The sequence below is a fragment of the Mesocricetus auratus genome, unplaced genomic scaffold (genome assembly GCF_017639785.1).
Source record: "Mesocricetus auratus isolate SY011 unplaced genomic scaffold, BCM_Maur_2.0 Super-Scaffold_100025, whole genome shotgun sequence".
NCBI classification, from domain to species: Eukaryota; Metazoa; Chordata; class Mammalia; order Rodentia; family Cricetidae; genus Mesocricetus; species Mesocricetus auratus.
In genome coordinates, this window is record NW_024429206.1 from 15,076,132 (window position 1) to 15,096,475 (window position 20,344).

The window sequence follows — 20,344 nt, forward strand, 5'->3', positions numbered from 1 at the left end:
GGAAGGAAGGAAGGACGGACTGATCCTGGATTGTGGACTAGATCTGAAGCAAGCAGATGTACTGTGGTTGACAACTTGGCTTTGCCTTTTACAGCAGCTCGGTACCTGAGTCTGTGCTGATGGCATGCCTGTCACCCTTTGGTTCTCATGCCCTGGAGCATAGGATAGTACTACAGTGACCCATGTTGCAGAAGGTAAGGTGGAGGATAAGAGAGATGGTGACTGTCTGAGGGTGGAGGAAATCCAAGAGTCCATTTCTGCTGTTTGAAGCCACCTAGTGTGTGATTCTTTGTACAGCACCAGCTAATAGACTTGCCTTCTCTCAACTGAACAGACAGCAGGAATAGGGAAGGCTCTTCCATACAGACTTACACAGCACTTATGCTGTTCATTCAAGCAGAACTGGGCCTGAGCCACCTCCAAGCTGCCTGCCAGAAGGGCCAGCATGCCATCCTCCTCACAGGCTCTAGGGACACGATCCCACCCTTCTGGCCTCTGTGGTATGTGGCCGTCCCTCTCATCTTATCCTGCTTGCCTCCTCCTGCTGGCTGTGTCCCTTCCTCTTCTAATAACTGTTAGTCAACCTGGAGAAAGTCCTAAATCCAAGATAAACTTATCTCAAAAGTCTTAACTAATTACATTTACACAGACCCAAGTCTAGATGAGGTCAGACACTTGAGGTTGTATGTGAATATGAATTGGGACCAGGCCCTACTCAGCTAGCTAGGTAGTTATCTTGATGACCCCCTGTGAGCCTTCAGTCTGTCTGTCAGAGAAACAGCACTCACTGCTGATCCCTCTCCTGCCTCACAGGGAGAGCCCCTAGCTTCCTAGAGCGGCCCTTGTGTCTCCTGCACAGCCACACAGGCCTTTCCCCAGTGGTGTTTACTCTATGAGTAGGCCACACCATCCTAGGGGTGGAGTGTGACTGTGTGTGGGACATGGAGTGAAGGGCATCCCGTTCCAATCCCTTTCAGAGAAGGAAGAGATGTGACAGACTAGGAGACGCCAGTGCTCCAAGTGTGGAGAGGCAGCCAGCTGGATCTCCAGAGAAGGACTGGCTTCCTGGGCTAGCTGCACTCCCCTGGACAAGCTCTTGGACATTTCTGGATGCCTCATTTGTGAGCATTACTAGCTCTGCAGGTCACCGTGGGGACTAAAGCAGGTGATGCACTTCAGGTGTAGGGTACCCAGGCTGTTGCCATCACCAGGTGAGGGCTATGGATGGCTGTAGTCACCCAGTGAGATGGGTGTGGAGACTTGAGGGCATCAAGAAATGGAATCTATAGTCACCCCACATAGCGCTAGGGCACCTCCATGCAGTAGACATTCAACAGAGGCTGGTCCAAAGAACCAGCAATAAGCAGGATCTAGTCCTCACAATCACCAGGCACTCTGGAGGCGGTGTCTCTCAGCTAAGCCAGCCTTCCACAGGCTGATCCCTGGGGCCCCACTGACCATAGTAGTGAAGGGATCAACATGCCTTCATATAGTTGTGGCTTAGCCATACAAGCTCTCCTCAGCCTTCCTACGCTCTGCTCACACAGGAAGCCACTCCCACATCCCTGCCCATGACCATTCCTAAACAATATGTAGTGCTATCCACTCTTGGAGCTTTAGGTTGGCAAACAGCCACCCAACCTCCATGGGACCACTGAAGGAAGGCACAAAATGGGCAACCCCTCCCCAACAGCTGCTCTCAGAGCTGTCCAGGTTACTGACCAGCGATTTGCACTAGCCTTCACTCCATGGGTACAGAACTTGCTCAAGCAGGGGAATGGGCTGACTCACCAGCTTGGTCTTTTCTACAACCTGTTCCAGCTGCTGCCAGATGAGTCTCCTTGTTATTCCATCAGCTGTCTCCAAAGCCCTTGCACAGAACATGCTGCCTCCCACAGCATCTCCCTGGGGTGCACCTAGACCTGTCTCCCATTTCTCAGCCCTTGCTACTCCTACCTGGCTTTCACTTTGTACATCTACAGTCTCCCCTGAAATAGACTTCACACAGGTGGGGACAGAATGCTGTGTTACTCGGGCATGACTTGCACACAGTGAGCTGTGCACACATCCAGGTACATCCTGTGACTGACATATGTTCACCCTGCAGTGGCACAGGCCCCCAGAAACTCTGGGTTCTGAGACACAGGAGACAAAGCTCATAGCAGAAGCAGAGACAGGGGCAGGGGCTAGGAAATAGGCACCCGTAGGTCCTGAAGCAGCAGAGAATGCTGGGTATAGAAATTATCTATTGGCCACACAAGATGAGTAGGGCCTCCAGAGATAGAAATCTGGCTGTGAGTGGGTGTCTCGGGAACAGGAAGGACACAAGCACCTAGGTTCCACATCGATGGCCTGAGTTGGCTTCTTGCCAAACCACCTTCTCTTCCCTCAGCCTGTTGACCACAGCTCACACCACTTCCAACCAGGCCCATCTGGGAGAAGGCTACAGGATAAGGAGTGGGCAAAGCAGGCTTCCTCAGGTGCCTCCCTCCCTGTTTGCTCCCACTGTCTCCTGACTCCGGTCTGCCATGGACTCCCTCATCTCTGAGGCTGGGAGTGGATTCCTCCTGACCCCATCTGAATCCCAAAGCCTTCAAGAACCAGACAAACCCCTGGGAGCTGGGGGGAGCTAAGTTCCAAACTTGACTCAATTTTTCCATCTGTAAACAGGAAAGTTACCAAAACAATAACAAACAAACAAGAACAAACAGTGAGACCCAGGGAGATTTACTTGTTTGTTCTGCAGAGCCAGGTTCATCTGGGACAGCCCACATGTCCTTAGCTGCACTAGTGTCTGGAACAGATCACACCTCAACCTCTAGATAAGGTGCATGTACTGACTGTGGGGGTCTCTGATATCAAGATGGAACCATGGTATTTCCGCCTAAAACAGGTGACACTGCCTTTGTTGGTCATGCAGGGACTCAACTCTCCTTACCTTTCTGTCACCATAGGACTGGAAGACAACCGTAGTTATTTGGGCAGAGGGTGGGGTCCTCTCCCAGGAGCCCAGTCTTAAAGGGGCTACACTGGCCATGAAAGCTTACAGAGAGGTCTATCAGACTTCTACGGACCGCTCAAGCTGGCAACATGTGGCTTGTGCACCATTCTATCTTTTGCACACACACTTGCTCACTGAAAGGGCACAGGGAAAGACACTGGGAACTCATGGCAGCAGAGAGGGGCCCTGACAACGGTGTAGACACGCATGGCCCTCAAGGAGACGCCTCTACTCACTGCCATCTAAGCTAGCGGATCAATGCTCACCAAAAGACATTGCACAGATTGGCCCAGTGGACTGCGTGGGCTGGGTACAGATCTGAGGACCACACAGACGCTATGTGTGGGTCACTTCGCAGTTAAACTGCCTGGATGCATAAGGACCGGTGCTGGGAAATGAGGTGTTTGGTGGGGCTGAGTAACAATGACTCCATGGTTGAGAAATACCTTGGGGCACTCCTGTAGCTAGAGGTCATGCTGCTGGACCCTGAATGTCCAACCTGGGAAGCCAGCGGGGCTGTGCTGCCATGGCCATGGGTCACTGCTGGAAAGGGAACTAAGAAGCTGCAGGACAAATGGCAGCATCACAGATGAGTCTGGTCCTTGAACAGACCAAGTTATTCCCAGAGTGCTCAGAGCTAGGGCCTGATTTAAGCTCTTCCCCTACCCGCTCTCTAGAAATAATTAAGGGGTAAGTGGTTCAAGAGGGGATTGAGTGGTGCTTCTGAAGCAGCTCAGAGCAAACAGTCCCCCAGAGAGGCTGGGGCACTTCCTGCTCTTTTCCCAGCCGAAGCACTCCTGTGGGAGCTGCCTAAACTCTAGTGGCTTCAAGCTCCTCTTAGACAGGTACTGAGCCCCTGGGTGGAAGGTGCAAGCCCATCAGAAACCAGGTGGGAGAAGCTGGGTGTGGTGGTGCACACCCCTAATCGCAGTACTCAGGAGGCAGAGGCAGGCAGATCTCTGTGAGTCTGAGGCCAGCCTGGTCTACAAGGTGAGTTCTAGGACAAACAGGGCTGTTACACAGAGAAACCCTGTGTCAAAATAAAAACAAATAATGCAGGTAGGGGTGGAAGCCTGAGGGCTGTGGCCTGTCCCCAACCCTACTTATTGAAGGTTCAGTATGATGCAACAACCAGAGGTCTATACACTGAGAAGCCAGTCAGATATAGGACCCAGTGGGTAACAGAAACAAGAGGCTTCAATATATCCAGAAATGCCAGAGCCAAGCCAAGAGATTGCTTCTAACGGGGCAGAGGCTCTGGGCCCTTGGCACTGAGGAAAATCTCCAGGGTTGGTGTGGGAGAAGGGTAGCTGTAGAAGGTTCTACAGAGCAGAATCAGCCAGTACCCCAACAGTGTGGGTGGTGGGCAGGTCTGACATCTGGCGTGGAAGTCTCAGGAACGAACAGCAGGGTTTGGGGGGTCTGTGTTCTCAGCTGATCAAACACTGAGGAGAGAGTCCAGGGGTGTTTCTCAGAGTTCCTGTCAGACCCTGGGAGCCCGGCCGTGTGCTCCTGCACAGCTTACCAGCCTCGTCTGCCTCACAGACATCTTAAATGAGGTGTGGGGACCAAATGTGTCTCCTCCAGTTCCTACAATGAAACCCCAACTCCCAGCCTGATGATCCATGGAGATGTGCATCTAGGATTTACTTAGATTTACGTGGAGTCACGTGAGTGGGATTGATACAGTTAGGAGTAGAAGAAAGACTACTGTCGCGTGTCCACCCCAATGTGAGGACATGTGAAACTCAGGAAGACAATTCCCATCAGAAACCCATCCTGCCCATCTTCCATCTAGGACACAGCCTCCAAAACAGTAAAGAAGAGTCCCTGGCATTTAAACCAAAGGACAGGATGCTTTGTGACAGCAGCCTGGACCGAGACCCCTAATAACAGCTGATCCAGGCGATGGGTAGTAAATGCAAAGAGGACAGTGGTGTTACGGGCGTGGGGAATATAGTTGTGGCAAGATAATCTGATCCCACAAGAACCCAGTGTGCAGCACTCCACACACACTAAGAGCAGCCCGCGCCCACGGGCAGTACCCAGCAGCGGAGGCTGGGATCCATGCAACTTAACCTGGCCCTGCTGCCTCTCTGGACTCACCTGTATCATGTACAGCTGGGCGATGCGGTATTCCTCCACGGTCAATGGCAGGGGGATCCGGTATTCCTTTATGATCATCTTGGAGTCCACGCCTTCCCGGCGGCAGGGAACTGCGTGCTTGTGGGGACTTCCTAGGCAAGATTCCTTAAATAACCATGACAGAATTCACTGAGGACCCTTGAGAGACAGACAGAGAGGATAGGAGAGTCACTTTTCTGCAATGTCTGGTGGACATGCTAACAAGAAAGTCGACGTCTAGACCTGAGACTAGAATTCTCATCTCAACCCTCTCAAGCCAACAGTGACCTGGAGCAAATTCCTAGCCTCTCTGGCCTGCTTTTCCCTGTTTGCTAAGCAATCTTCGAGAGCTACTGGAAGGACTAAGTGAGAGGCTGTGTGAACTCTCCCATCAACAGTCACCAGGAAGTGAAGGTTCAGCCCGCTGAACAGGTGACAGCGGTAGCCTTAGAGGTTCACTACTGTTAAGTAGAGGCTGAGCATAGGTCCCACAGATGGGGAGGGTGGGACAGGATCACACCAGGGATGGCAGTCAGGTTTCATGTGACCCCGGGCTGGTTAAGTGGTCTAGAGTAGCTCACGGTACCAATCTGTACATAAACATCACCATGGCTTTATAGCACGTGTGAGTCTCCACTGGCTGAGAAACCCTCAGATCAGTTAGTCGGATAGAAAGAGACCCTTCACAACACTTAGGGAGAGCCCTTAGAGATGGGCCAGAGCTGGCCCATATCAGCCTCAATGACTTCTTCACAGAAAGCAGGGCCATTAACCCAAAGCTCGTTGGGGGGGGAGCGCACAGACACACCAACTCAAGTTCCTATGTGAAGATCCTTTCAGCCAATCAGAGCCCATCTCTTTACATATCCAATGAAGCTGAAGACAAGGCCTGGAGACACAGGTGATCTCAGACCTGTGGGGTTCTCAGAGCCAGTTCTCATTGTACCAGAGTAAATACGATGACTCTGAGTAAGTCTCCTTTGGTCATTTGAATCATGGAACTCAGACACACTCTCTAGACAGCACAGTCTCAGCTGACTATTCTTTCAGGCTCTTAACCAGTGACGTACACAGTAGACCACCTGTTCTGGTTTCCTCACCTACCAAGCAAGGCTGCAGGCTTCCAGTCTAGGGTCAAATCAGGATCTGTGAGCTAGACAAAACATATTCCTTCAAGGTCTCAACCCCTCAAAGATGTCCAGGGATGAAATCTTATATTTTTGGTTGTGAGCCTAGCCTTTAACGGATGAGCTATCCCTCCAGCCCCCAGGATTGAAATCTTAGAGCCTGGCCACTTGTCTCTTGGCATCCAGAGGCTCCATGAGTACACATCTAAAACATGAACATGATGACACCCTCTCCAAAGACAAACTGCCACATGCAACCCGAGGACAGAGACTCAGCACAGACACTAAGGCTTCTGAGTGGCTCCCACAACCCAGGTGGAGCTGGGCTGTGAGCAAAGCTTAGTTATAAGAGTATTCTGAAGACTGTCAGACAATGAAGGCCAAGACTGCGACTTTATCCCAGGCGGTGTGAAGGACAGGGACTGTGCTCTGCTCACCCGGAACTATGGAGGCGAGCAGGGAGGCAGGCAGGGACTCAGACAGTAGGAAGGGACAAACAGCTCAGTACTGTTGCCACCAAGTGTTCAGTGACCAACAGCAACAGAGAGGACTCAGCTCCAGGAGTGACAAAATGTGACAGGAGAGCATAGTTTGTCACTCCCCGAGGGATCTAACTGCACAACTTAACATTGTTGTCCTAGTTGCGAGGCCCCGAGGACAAGCTGCTGTAGGGAGGGAAGAAAATAAACACAGAAACTTAGCATACGTGCTGTTTAAGTGACTGCATGAGACACAAGAGGAATTCTTCAACAGTAGAGAGGTGAAAAGTAAGTTAGCTTAGCTCAGGGGGAAATGGGGAAGAATATAGACATGGCTCATGTTTTTAAAAAGGTACATGAAATCATAAATAAACGGGCAAAACATAACATGGACAGCCAGAGACGATGTGGGTGGATCTGATGAGCTCACACAAAGTAACTGGAGAAGAGTAAGACAGAAATGCAGCTGTGAAAGCAACAGAGATGCTAACACATATGAGACTGGAGTGCACCTGGAGCATGACAGGAGAGCAGAACCAGGCACCTAAGCATTGAACTAGGCACTGAACACTTCCTTTTTAAATAAAATTTGTATGTATTGTGATGTGCACATGCGAAGCCCAAGGTCAATGCTAGGCGCCTTCCTCTATTACCTTCCATCTTATATTTTGAGACAGTGTATCTCATTGAACCAATTTTGGTTAGAGTAGCTGAACAGTGAGCCCTCCCAGTCTTCTTGCCTCTACCTACTTCCCCAGCACTAAAATACAGTCGCATGCAGTTACACCTGGCACTGGAGAATCTGAAATCAGGTCCTCATGCTTGCACACACTGACTCTTCTCTATAGCCTTCCAAGACTTCTTAAATGTAACAAGATAATAAATAACCTAAAAAAGGCCTAAGCCTACAGATTAGTTCATATTCTATGTTCTAGGAAAGATAAGCTGGTGTTACACATAATAGCAAGACACATTCTGAAAAATTCACTGATATTAAAGGATAGGGAAAAATATAAGTAGGAGGTGCAGAGAGATGAGTTGGGGAGAATCAGACTTCATAACAACACAGTTTTAGAAACCTGTGCAGCAATATCTGCAGAGCTCTAAAAGACAGAAATTAGGAACCAGAATATTATCCAGTTAAACAGTCATTTAGGTGTGATCAGTAAATACTCTAAATACGAATTTAGAGGTTTAGACATGGATAGCATCTTCTTTAAAAATATCATCTGGTACTAAAACCAAGAAACCCAAGATAAATCATGGTAAATTCATCCATGCAAAATCAAGATGTAAACAAAGTAATTTTGTAGCTTTGGCAATTATGGTTACTGAAGTATATGAAAACATCAACAATGTATAATAATACAATTAACAAAAACTGGGAGTGGAAGAATTAAGATAGAAATCTAACTGCCTCAACTCTCACAGCATAGAAGTTAGTTCATTACATAAAGAAATTAATGTGGGATGAATATCAAATACAGACAGTTAAACTGCTATATAATGGTGAGCACACCCTTACATATTTATCTAAACCCATAGAATACACAACCAAGGGCCCAATAATTAAGAACACTTACTTCTCTTACAGAGGACTTGAGGTTGATTCCTAGCATCTATGTCACACAGCTTTTAACAGCCTACAATTCCAGCTTCAGGGGGTCCTCTGGCCTCTGTGTGTCACACACACACACACACACACACTCACACACACACTTAAAAATAATGAAAATAAATCTTCAAAAAGAATACAAGCTGTGGACTCTGCGTGAATGGGTGTCAACTTATCAGCTGTGACAAAAGAACTACTTTGGGTGGTCAAGACTGCTCAGTGGGTGAAGCCTGATGACAACAGTGTTTGAGTCCCTGAAATCTGTGTAAAAGGAGAAGAGAACTAACTCCACCAGCTTGTCTCATACATGCGCTAAGGCACACCCACCCACCCACTGCACCATACGTATATCATACACAATAATAAATAGATATCTGGAAGGACCACTTTGGTGTAGAATTGGGAGATGTTGATGAGTGGCAAGGTCCTTACCAGGCCCTGCATTTTCCACTTAATTTCAATGAAGACTTAAAATTGCTTTAAAAATAGAGCTCACTATTTAAAAAGTCAACAACTCCAACTTTTAAAAAGTCCTTTTCTTGAAAGCAGATTAGACATTAGAGATCACGAGGGCAGAGGTACGAGGGTGTGGCAGTGGTGATGATGCAGGGTACTGGGAATGCTCTTAACACCCCGGAGTGGGGGCTGAGGGGTGGTTAAAACAGCAATTCTTCTTTGTCTACAAGGCTGCAGATGGAGCCTAGGGCCCGTGCCTGCTAAGTACGCATTCTACCACAGAGCTATAGCCCAGTCCCTTAAAATGGAAACTTTTATATTGTATATCCTCTATCATAATCTACAAATTCAAAATATAACGTACTAAGAACATCGAATTGCACATTTTAAATGCATTAATGGAATGGGTGTTTGAACTACATCTCAATAAAGCTTTTTTTTTTAAGTGTTTTTCCCTTAACCTTTTAGGGACTGTTAGTACAGTGAAGAAAATGTTTTCTGAAGTTTAGCAATTTTTTTCCATTTTATTTTAGATATATGCAAATAATGTGATGGTTAATCGTGGTTGTCAACAGGAGTCAACTAAAGCCCAAGCAATGGGGCACAACCTGAAGGGTTTTCATGATTGGATCATCTGAGGTGGGAAGACTCACCCGAAAATACACCCTAAGTATGGACTACATCTTCTGGTAGCATAAAAGGACATGGAAGAAGGAAGCTTTTGCTTTTTGCCTGTTTGCCCTCACTCTCGCTGGCAAGTTCATCTGTCCTGCTGCTGAGGCGTGCCTTCACTGGTATTAGAGCCTACTTCTGCTGTGGAATAATTCTTTTGTATACTGTGGATATGTATTACTCTCACTGACTAATAAAGAGCTGACTGGCTGAAGGCTAGGCAGGATTTTCAGGGCAGAGAGGACGCTGGGAAGAGGAAGGGCTGAGTCTCAGGAGTTGAAAGGGAGACGCAGATGAAGCAGGATCTGAACATGCTGTGCTGAGATAAGGTACCAAGAAATGTGGTAATAACACAGATAAAATATAGGCTAATTTAAGATGTAAAAGCTAGTTAGCAACAAGCCTAAGCCGCCAGCCAAGCATTTATCATTAGTAGTAAGTTTCTGTGTGGTTGTTTGGTAGCAGCTCACAGGACAGAGCCTACATATTTCTTCAGGATTCTTGTATACTGAAGACCAGCTGAGACATCCAGCCTCAAGGACTAAACAGCTACCAGATTCTTGGTTTTTCCCTTGGAAGACAGCCATTATTGGACTAGCTGGGCCACAGCCTGCAAGCCACTCTAACAAATCCCTTTTTAATATCGACTGATTCTATCAGTTCTGTTCCTCTAAAGAACCATACTACAGATGTGTCTTGGGTGTAATTCAAGTATATCTTAAATATGTGAGGTTATATGAATGTTAAAATAAAACTGATAAAATAAATATGATTTTTTTTCATGTGCGGGGATCAGACTAGCTTGCACATGCCAGGCAGGCGCTCTGTCACTGAGCCATACCGCCAGCCCTGATTTTCAGTTCGAAAGGCATTTAAAAACTTGGGGAAAAACCCACAACAACCCACCATTCTTACTTTATGCACAGGTCTGTCTCTATGCTGGATGCTGGTGAGGGTGCTGCCCCCATCAGCAGAATTTGGGGTACCTTGTACTTTTCTACAAGACTTGGTGTTGGACAGCAGAGATGGAGCTGTGTGTGTGCAAATGGGCAGAGAAGGACAGTGACACAGAGATGAAGGCCATTGGCCACACCTGCTCTTCTTGGCTGTGACTCACTCGGGGGCCAGTTACCTGCTGCTTTGACCTTTTATTTTATCTTCTACAAAGAGGGGTGACAACAGCTTTTGGGTGTCCTGTGGACGAAGTGTGACAGTACAGCAAGTCTCAACCCACGGTCACAACATTCAACCTACTGGTATTGCTCCTGGCCTATCAGGGCCCAGCAGGCCAGTCATAGGCAGATGGCCGTCCCTGGCTGGGATCCACTCCTGGCAGCAGCCTCTAAACCCACTAATTTGGACCCTGGGGCCTGAAGGAAGAATGCCCTGCCACAGGTGCTTTGCTGGCTGGCCTGACAGATTAACATTACTGCCCTTCTCTGGCCAGACAGCCCCTCTGGTGGTTTTGTTCCTGCTGAGCCTGAGGCCAAGGAGCACCCCATGTGGAGGAGGAACAGGACTTGTGTCTGCTGTCTCTGCCCTCACCTCATTCAAACCCTAACTCAGGCAACCTCATGACATCCAGTCCAGCAGCCTGGGCAGGACACAGACTCGCCCTGTCTCATCCCTGCTGGAGTTGTGACAGCACAGACAAAATTATAGTTCTTGCTGGCCACAGGGTGGCTTTTGGGGCCTGGGACAGCAAGAGGCAAGATGGAAAACGGAGGTCTCCAGAGGCCTCTTAGTGGGAACCAGACCAGTATCTGCCTGTCTCCACGTGCACACCCTTCATAGAACCACTCGGGAAGACGAGGGCCTACTCTGGGGCCTCAAACAGGCCCCAGCCTTCACTGACTCCTTCGGCTTTCAGACCCTGCTTTCAGGATTCCAGAAGGAGACTATCCCCAAATTCTTCAGTGTCCTTGATGGTCCAACAGGGTCAAAGCACCTCAGAGTGGGGCCACTTGGTGTGGTATCCAGGGAGGCCATGGAAGCAGTCGGGAGGAGCCTTGGACACTGCAGCGTATGAGCAGTTTCCAGGTCAGGGACCAGGCAGAGGGGAGGTGTGCTGGATGTCACCCTAGAAATCAAGGACCCAGGCTCTCACAATAATGCAGAAAACCTGGCCGGGCTCCTAGGCTAGTAGCCCAGAGATTTTTTTCCCAAATAAATGAGCCTTGCAGGAGAAGGGCAGAGTCGAGCTCCACAGGTACAGCCTGCCAGCTGAAGGCATATGTGGGAGCTTATGGAGGGTTACTAGGGTTTGGCTCTAAGGGAAGGGAGAATGCAGGGCAGGTCTTTGAGACACCCTGAGCAAGAGGGAAGGAGGGAGAATCGAGTTTACAGAACTTAATCTGTTTTTCCGGGATTAGCTGGGGTTTGACGTCACAAATGGGGGTCAGGAGTGAGGCTGAGCAGACACAGACGATGGAACCCATCCAAACGCAATTCAACAGCGTTCTGGTTATTAAGTCTGGACGCTGCTCGAAGAAGGGTCAGCAGGAGCCTTGACTTTGGCAGCTTAGAGGGAAACAGGAAACCACATGAGGGGCCCGGAGACTCGTGTGTGTGTGTGTGTGTGTGTGTGTGTGTGTGTGTGTGTGTGTGTGTGTGTGTGGTCCCTTGGTCTCCTGTTCCAGGGAATCCTACTGCTTTTCTTTGTTTCCCAAAGCCCTGATCCCCAAACAGGAGCCAAGGAGCATAACAGCACCCTGCTGGCTTTGTCCATCTGTGTCTAGTGATGAAGGGTGACAAAAGGGCACTGTGGGGCAGAAGTGAAAACCAGCCCCAGGTATAGAATGCCCTGGGTACAGCTGCCCCCAAGATATGTGAATGTACAGCCTTAGGAGGAGAGGACATATCACCCCAGAGTCCCTAAATCCTGCCCCTCACACGCTCAATACTAACGATTGTACCCAGGCTCTCCTACTTGCCAGGCAGGCATCCTACCACTGAGCTACACTCCAGCCCCGAGGCTTCTCTTGAGGAAAGTGTGCCTGGGCTAAGCGCAGGGAGGGCCCTGGTCTGTGAGGGAGAGACTGAGGTTGCTGCTGACGAAGGGTTCCAGAGACTGATCCTGGCTTCAGGTCTCTCTTCCTCTAGCTGTTTAACCATCCTGGACAGAGGCCAGGGTCAAGAAGGCTGAGACAGAGGACAGAGCCACTATCCCTTCCCCGCCCCAGTGTTCTCCAAACCTCTGGGCAGAACACAACCCTCCGTTACTGTGGATAATGAAGCTCTAAGCACTGCTGCACCCACCTGAAGTTCCGCAGAGGGCCCTAAATCTCAGCACCATGCACCTGGGGTGCCACACTGGGTGACTGCCAAGCTACTGTGGGTCTTGTCACCAGTCCCTATGGCCCAAGCAGGCACTTGGGAGCATCACAGGGGCGTGGGTCTCTGCAGGGTATTTCGGGTGTGACACCTCACTCTCAGGACAGTATCAGGGAAGCAGCAGGCACTGAGGACCGAACAGCCTTGAAAAGGTGGTACCCTGCTTGAGACCAGCAGCAGGATAGGGAAGCCCCGTCCTTACTACTCCCACTTCTTGGAGTGGCTGCCAGTGCCACAACCTCAACTAGGATGACAAGGGCAGAGGAGGCCTGTGTGTGAGAATATGACTCCAGGGCCTAGCACTAGCTGAAACTATCCCCACCAAGTCAGCTGGGGACTCTGCTGCTCATAGCAACTACTGCCACCTGGCTTATGGGGTTGGTGTTCCCAGAGAACAGCGAGCATGGCCAAAATACCTCTGCAGGCTGGACTGTGACCACAGGGAGTCTGGGCTTGCTTGAGAGTCCTTTTTCTTAGTCCTGTCCCTTCCCTGAGGTACTGCTACTTCAGCAGCAGCACCTGGCATCCCCCAGCCTCAGGGAGCCTGTTTGTCTGAGAAATAGGCCTACCTTTAAGGGACTGAGTCCCTAGCTCCTGAACTTTCAGGAGGGAGGATCCCTGAGATAAGAGCACCTCCAAAACAAGGTCTGGGGAACACCTGCAGGAAACTTATTGGGCTGCAGGCCCTATCCCAACTCTCCCTCAGTTCTTCAACCATTAAGGGAAATTCAAGTTTCTGAGGAGTCCCAAATGCCAGAGATCCTAAGAGGCACAGGTGGGATTCTAGGGATCTCTTACTTCCAAGTAGCCATGAATCCTGTGGTGGTGAGATGATGAAGGGGACTAGGCACTGTTAAAATCTGTTTAAAGATGGTCTTACTGAGGCTGGGCAGTGGTGACGCATGTCTTTAATTCCAGCACTTGGGAGGCAGAGGTAGGCAGATCTCTGTGAGTTTGAGGCCAGCCTGGTCTATAAAGCAAGTTCTAGGACAGCCAGGACTACACACAGAGAAACCCTGTCTTGAAAACAACAAACCAAAACAAACAAAAGTTCTCTTACTGCTAAGCTCTCTAAGTTCCTACTGTGTGTACTCACTCTATCACAGTTAAGCAAAGACACAGGGTGGGGCATGACTCCTTAGCTGGCTGCTGTTGGATGTTCCCTTGTTGCCCTGGCTGCCTTGAGTCAAAGGACTGTCAAATCACAGCCAGACTATTTTTATGCAAGAAGCCAAGCACCCTGAACACTCCACGTGCCACGGGGGGAACTATACAGAGATCACAGCTGCTTGCTCCAGCTACTGCGGGCCTTTGCTATGAAAGGCTCCGTGAACTCTCCATAACCCTGCAGCCCTTTCCAAAGCCGGGCATTCCCCTGGTGTGACTGGGCTAAAGAAGCAAGCTGTGATAGGTGAAAACACAATCTTCACTTGCATGTGAGGTCCAGTGTGATCGGTGCAAAGCACTCGTCCCTTCTCTGGCTGTAAAAGCAGGCTGGCTGTTTGTCTCTTTTGGGGTACTTCCCAGCCATGCTGCCTCCCCCCCCTTGGTGTGGCATTAAAGGAGTCTCCATGGAAGTCTTCTCTCAAGCGGTTTTTCTTGCCTATGCGTAGTAGTGCAGACCGGGAGATAACATGGAGAAACAGAGGCAGAGGAGCCAATGCCCTGAGCTGTGGAGCCGGTAGCCCCCTGACAGTTGAACAACCAAGCGAGCAGTCAGGGCAGGAACAAGGGAGACAGGAGATGGCAGAAGTGCACAGGGAATGGAGAGCTGAGCCGCAGAGGGGGAGACAGCGGTAGACAGAAGGGAGAGAGGATGCAGGCCCCGTCATTTGAGTTCAAGAGAGCTGCTGAGCCTGTAGGGACAAGCATCTCCGACGCATCCCACAAGCAGGGCTGGACTCTGCTGCTGTCAAGGGCTGAGGAGTCCCCATACCCAGGCCCACCGGGAAGCTGGTGCCAGTCAGAATGTTTGACCCTGACTTCGGAGGGCCCACAGGGCTGTTACACTTGTACAGCAGAGGGTCTTTTTACCAGCGTCATGCACTAGGGGGCGTCACCTGCTGCTGTTCCTGCCTGTTGCAGCTGCTGTAAAACCAGAGGAACACAAAAACTGCCAAAGACCTGCCCTAAAGGAGAGTCACCTGCCCACAATCCCTAGTCTGTAACCCCAGCCCGCTGACTGGCAAACAAGAGTTGTGACCTGTCATGATGCTGGCAGCTAGAATACACCATTGTGGGTTTACACTTCGCTGGGCCAGCCTTGCTGAAAAGTTTGAAGCGATGCCTCAGGAGGGCCCAGCTCCTGTGACCCCACTACACTGAACAAGTTTTCACGCTTCCTCCTTTGGATTCTGTACGTCTTCCTTATATCCTCCAACCCCTTCACCAAACTAGAGCAACCCACTGTTCCGAACCCACTATCCTGAAAACAGGTGGGACATCTCTGTCTTCTCCCACAGCACTCCCCAAGTCCTGGCATCTGCCCGAGATGCCCTCACCCCTATCAGCATATAAACCTGAACAAACACTGCAATTGCAAAAACAAAGCCAAAGTCCCTGGCCCTTCTAACTATGACCTCCTTGGTCCCATCCCATTCCTCTGATATTTGGGTTAACAAGCCCCCCAAAGATCAGTAAAAATTTCTATCCCCACTGTCTCTTTCACATCCTGCCTCTGTCCAGCCCACTTTGGCATGCCCCTCCCCATTCCATGGCCTCCCTGTGTCTAAATGGGTGGGATCCTCAGTAGATCCCACCTTTCATTAAGTGCTGCATTAAGGATGAAAGAGCACTGCTACAGGGGCACCTGAGGCTTGCAGTCAGCTGGTTTCAACCCATGACTGCATTTCTGTCTGGACAATGTTTTTCCGCTCACTTGGCCAACACACCCACCAATGAACCTCAGCTGGAGTCTCTGGCTGCAAGATTCCAGCACCATGTTCTCTGACTCACTCGGGGGCCTGTCAGCAGCAAGTTCTAATTTTCTTTTTGTTCCCAAACCAGCAAGTGTGTGAGGTCTGCAAGGAACCCTGTGGGACTCACCTCTGTCTACAGAGTTCCAATCTCTGCCCTTTAAACCTTCCCTGCTTATAAAACACAAAGGCACACAACCTGAGGCTCTGACTCCCAAGGCTAGCAGGTACAGGCCCAGCTGTCCTGGGCATCATGGAAGAGCGCTGGAACCCTTTTATTCTGGGAAGCTACTCAGTGCTCCCAGACAATCAACGGAATGTTTCTCCAGGACAGACTCTAGAGATTCGAGTCTAGAGCACTCAGCATGGCTAAGGGTTAGAGTATGGGTCTTCAACCCCTCCTGACCTCAGTTCTTCATAGTTCTGTGAGGGAAGGGAAGGGAAAGCGTGTAGTGTGCCTGACACTACTCTCTGGGGCACTACCTGGGACCCTCAAGAGAGCACTGCAGTCCCACCCTGGAGCTATACATCATGAAAACCTTACCTCTTGATTTACAAACCATTTCCCATGCTCAGGCTGTACCAACCCAGCCTCCCCACTACCATGGATTTACTTCTGCTGTGGGCAGCTCATACCCTGCAGCTCACCCTCAAAAGTGGTTGTTAATGTATTCAGAGCTGTGCAACCATCACCACTCTCTAACTCCAAAACATCTTCTCTCCTCACCAAGAAACTCTGTAGCCATCAGTAGTCCTCCTCATTGCCATTGCCCATCCTACCCCTCCACGCCTCCACTGATCTGCTGTCTGTCTGCATGGATTTGTGCATCCAGGACCCATCCTATACTTGGAATCATACAGGACATGGCCACACTCACTCAGCCTTGTGTCCAAGGCTCATGCTGTATCACCTCAGGGCGTCATTCCTTTTTATGGCTGAATGATGTCGTCTGAATGATGTCGTGGCAATGGCCCCTGTTAATAACTGAGGAGACTGCAACTTTGTGTCTCTGAGGCACCACACTCAAGCTCTCAGTAGGTGAAAAGTCAGGTGCATCTTACTTCCCAGCTAGGATAGCAGCCTGAGAATTGAACCGTCACTTCCTAATGGCCTCCACTTGTATAAACATATACCTCAAGTACTGATAACAACACTATATGATTCACAAATGCTCTTAGCTTTTATGCCCTTGCTTTCCCAGAAGGATCTTTCCAGACGTAAAAGCCAAGGGTGTCTCTACAACAGGAAGGAATCCAGGCCGCCAGAACTCAACAGTGTATGTTGAGAGCCAGTGATGTTTACTGAAGGCTGAATGGGGATGGCATCTGATTTGCACATGGGAACACAGCGACTTGAAGGCTTTCCCCAAAGATGTGGTACTTGGAGGGATTACTGGTCTCGTTTTCTTTCAGTTCACTTTGCAAGAGTGTACACCTCCCAGCTGAGGCAGAGTAGTAGTTAAATTCCATCACAGAGGGGCTACTTAGGGTTTTTGTAATGTACTGAATGACATTAATTATGTTAGATACCAAGGCTGTTGGGGAGGAAGATGATCAACAGGGAGGGGAGGGGCAGGGAGAGCTATGGGAGAGAGCTGGGCAATAAAGTATAATGGCATGCCTATACTAAATACCATAAAAAAACCATCATTTGTATGCTAACCTTTAAAGTAAAGAAGGAAGAAAGAGGTGGTGTCCCCTTCTAGACACAGGCCTCTCTGCTCAGCTCTATTCTCCAGACAAGGACTGGAGACCAAAAGTTCCATCACCTGGCAAACATGGTCTTTTCTCTCTAGCCTCAACACAACTCCCCAAACTCATCTGGTAAGACTCAACCCTGGCCAGTCTCAACTACATACTCCTAGTAAATCCAGACAGCCACTAGGAGCCAGGTTCTGTGAGGTCCTGTGGACCAAGACAAGAATACTCGAGGAGCCTCCAGCCACTGGAAGACAAGTAGTACATACGTCATCAAAACCTGCTGGGAAAGATTATTCAGCCTAACATGGAAGTATGAAAGCTTTAGATGTGTATGACATGAAAATATTAGACCCCCCAAAGATGAGCAATTCCATTTCTTCATGGTGTCTAGAGCAGTTCCATCTATAGATATGGGAAATAGGATGGCAATGGGGGAAGTTAGTAGTTAACGGACCTTGCTTCAGCTTTGAAAGATGGGATGCTCTGGAAGAAGCTGGTGATGATGGTTCACACGGAATGGCTGTACCTCGCACCCCAGACAGGGTTTCTCTGTGAAGCCCTGGCAGTCCAGAAACTCATTCTGTAGACCAGGCTGGCCTCGAACTCAGAGATCATCCTGCCTCTGCCTCCCCCAGTGACGGGATTGAAGATGTGTGCCACCACTGCCCAACTATGAGTAGGGTTGTCCTTAAAGCTGCAGAACTGGGCAGAACTAAACAGAACTAGACAAGGAAGCACTTTGACCTTGCATATTTTGCTACAGTGACAATCCAAAGCTCTGTTGGGGCCTACAATAGAGAGCTGTAAAAGGTTCCAGAACAAGAAGGTGCCCAGACCCTTAATTCTTCCCACCCTCCCCAACCCAAGCAAATCCAGCCATGGCTTCCTGTCCTGTGGGCAGGATCTTGCACCTAATTTACTTCTGCCTGAGAGTCCCTGCAGCCCCAGCCCTGCCTGCCCACCTACAAGTCACAATTCCACCTCTGCACTGCCACCCTGACTGCTGTCGATCTTGGATACACAATCTCCCCCCTTGCTGCTGCTGAGCTGCTGTGTAACCCTGATGTCCCCAGGGCCTTGGGCACATCTGTTCCTTGTCAGCATTCAGACCCCAGTCCAAATGTCACACTCTTTTTGCCCCTCTTCTGAGTGGCTCCTGCTCCCCGCTGGTCCCTGCTCTGAATCTGCACTGCTCTGTAATGGTAATGACTTGTTTACTCTTGTCTTCTCTAGATCCCTCACAGGGATGGGGCTCTCTCCTGGCTTATCAGTTGCTATACCTCCGGAGCTAGAGAAGCAAATGAGCAGGACAGTCTATCAGTGGGACTCCTTTTATGTGCAGGCTGTAGGCAGCACTTAGTAGGTTGCTAAGAAAGGCAGCCTGGCAAAGGCTCACTGCTCTGTCTCCAGGCAGACAGTGCTCCTAAACAGGCAAAGTGTTAATCTGAGCTGCTCTGTTAGTGGTTCTTTAGAGCAACTGTAAGCGTCTCTAAGAATAGTGCAGCCTCCTTGCCTGCTATGTCCTTGTTTTGTGACAGCATCTGTGACTCAGACTTCTCATGCGACCAGACTTGCCTCCCCAGGGGGCATGCAGGGGCATGAACAACAGACAGCAGCTGGAGTCCTCAGTGGTGGTGAGGGGGCAGCCAGCTCCTCAGCTCTCTTCCCATGATGTGGATTGGGAGAGGCCTGCTTTGACCTGGTGAAATCTAGGAATGGGAGGTACAAAAACACTCCAATCAGGACAAGATAAGAAGAGGGTAGCCCAGGGTGGGTGAGCTAACATTTGATGAGACCACACAGCATCCCAGAACAGAATGGTACAGTATTTGGTTCCTGGCTAGAGATTCAGGGCTAGCTAATTGTATTCTTGAGTTCAGCAAGAGTCCTGGGTGTCACAGGTCATCAATACTGGTGCCCAAATGCCCATCTCTGAGGGTGGTCTCTTGGCCCCTAGAGGACAAAAAATGCCTAGGCAGTGCCTCTAGGGGAGGGCAGAACAAGCACATTCACATATGTGAACACTTGGACCTAGATCTTGCTCCATCTCACTGTGAGTGCTGTGGCCTTTCTGCCAGGCCTCCCAGGGCTGCCAGGAACACAAGGTGCCTGGAAAGTTTCCCAGGTAACTGGCTCTTCTTTACAGAGCTATTAGCTTCCTTTCATAGCCCCCATAAAACCCTCTAGTTGATGATGGATGCCCATCCCTCTCCAGGGAGGAAAAGAGAGGAAAGAAAACACAAAACTACTGGCCAAACCTGGAAAACCCCATAAGTGTCTCTGAGCCAGGTATGTGCAATTGCTCAGTCTGTGTATCACCCAACTCTAAAGTGTGTTCCCACAGGCTATAAAACAAGCCACACTCCTTTGAGTCAAGCGTTACAGGGAAAGGGCCCTTGCCAGATGCAGGGTAATATGGTCAAAGCTCCCACCCCACCCCTAGGCTCCCAGCCCAATACCTTGTCCTAGTTTGGCTGCTTGATTTTTAGGAAATGTTCATCAGGCACCTCAGGCAGGAAGAAGTAAGTAAGTGGGGAGGAGCCATAGCAAAGCCCTTATGGTCCACTGTTTGTCATTTCAAGGGGTAGGGCTGGGCCCCCCCTTTAAGCTGAGGACCCCGGAGAAGTAAGTATCAGCCATCTTTACAGAACCGGCTCCCGCTTAGGTGGGCTCTGGCTGCTTTTCCTCTTCAATCTGTGCTGTCCTTTCTGCGGTGTTATGTCCCACAGGCCGCCTTCACTGCTTCCACGCATCAACCACTTCTCCAGAAGGGTTTCTTACCAACTTCTGTTTGGTTCTTTCTCAGATCTGCTTCACCATCTTCAGAACCCTTTATTCCCTGCACTGGTCTTCAACTTTGCCTTCTGCTCACTGAAATGTGTGGGGCACGGCTGCTTTCCACGCTGAGTTTTTCAGCTGCA

The 20,344-nt window shown here is 49.7% G+C and overlaps 1 protein-coding gene across 9 annotated transcripts in view; it reads right to left on the reverse strand.

Moving 5' to 3' along the window:
• The window catches only part of Pitpnm2 (phosphatidylinositol transfer protein membrane associated 2), a 127,664-nt gene that overhangs the window by 29,846 nt on the left and 77,474 nt on the right, over positions 1-20,344 (reverse strand). For all 9 annotated transcript variants that reach the window (XM_040731154.1, XM_040731156.1, XM_040731155.1 and 6 more), the window contains one exon: positions 5,108-5,284. In XM_040731154.1, the coding sequence (XP_040587088.1) occupies positions 5,108-5,185 (78 nt within the window). In that variant the 5' untranslated portion in view covers positions 5,186-5,284. The remainder of the gene's footprint in view (positions 1-5,107; positions 5,285-20,344) is intronic.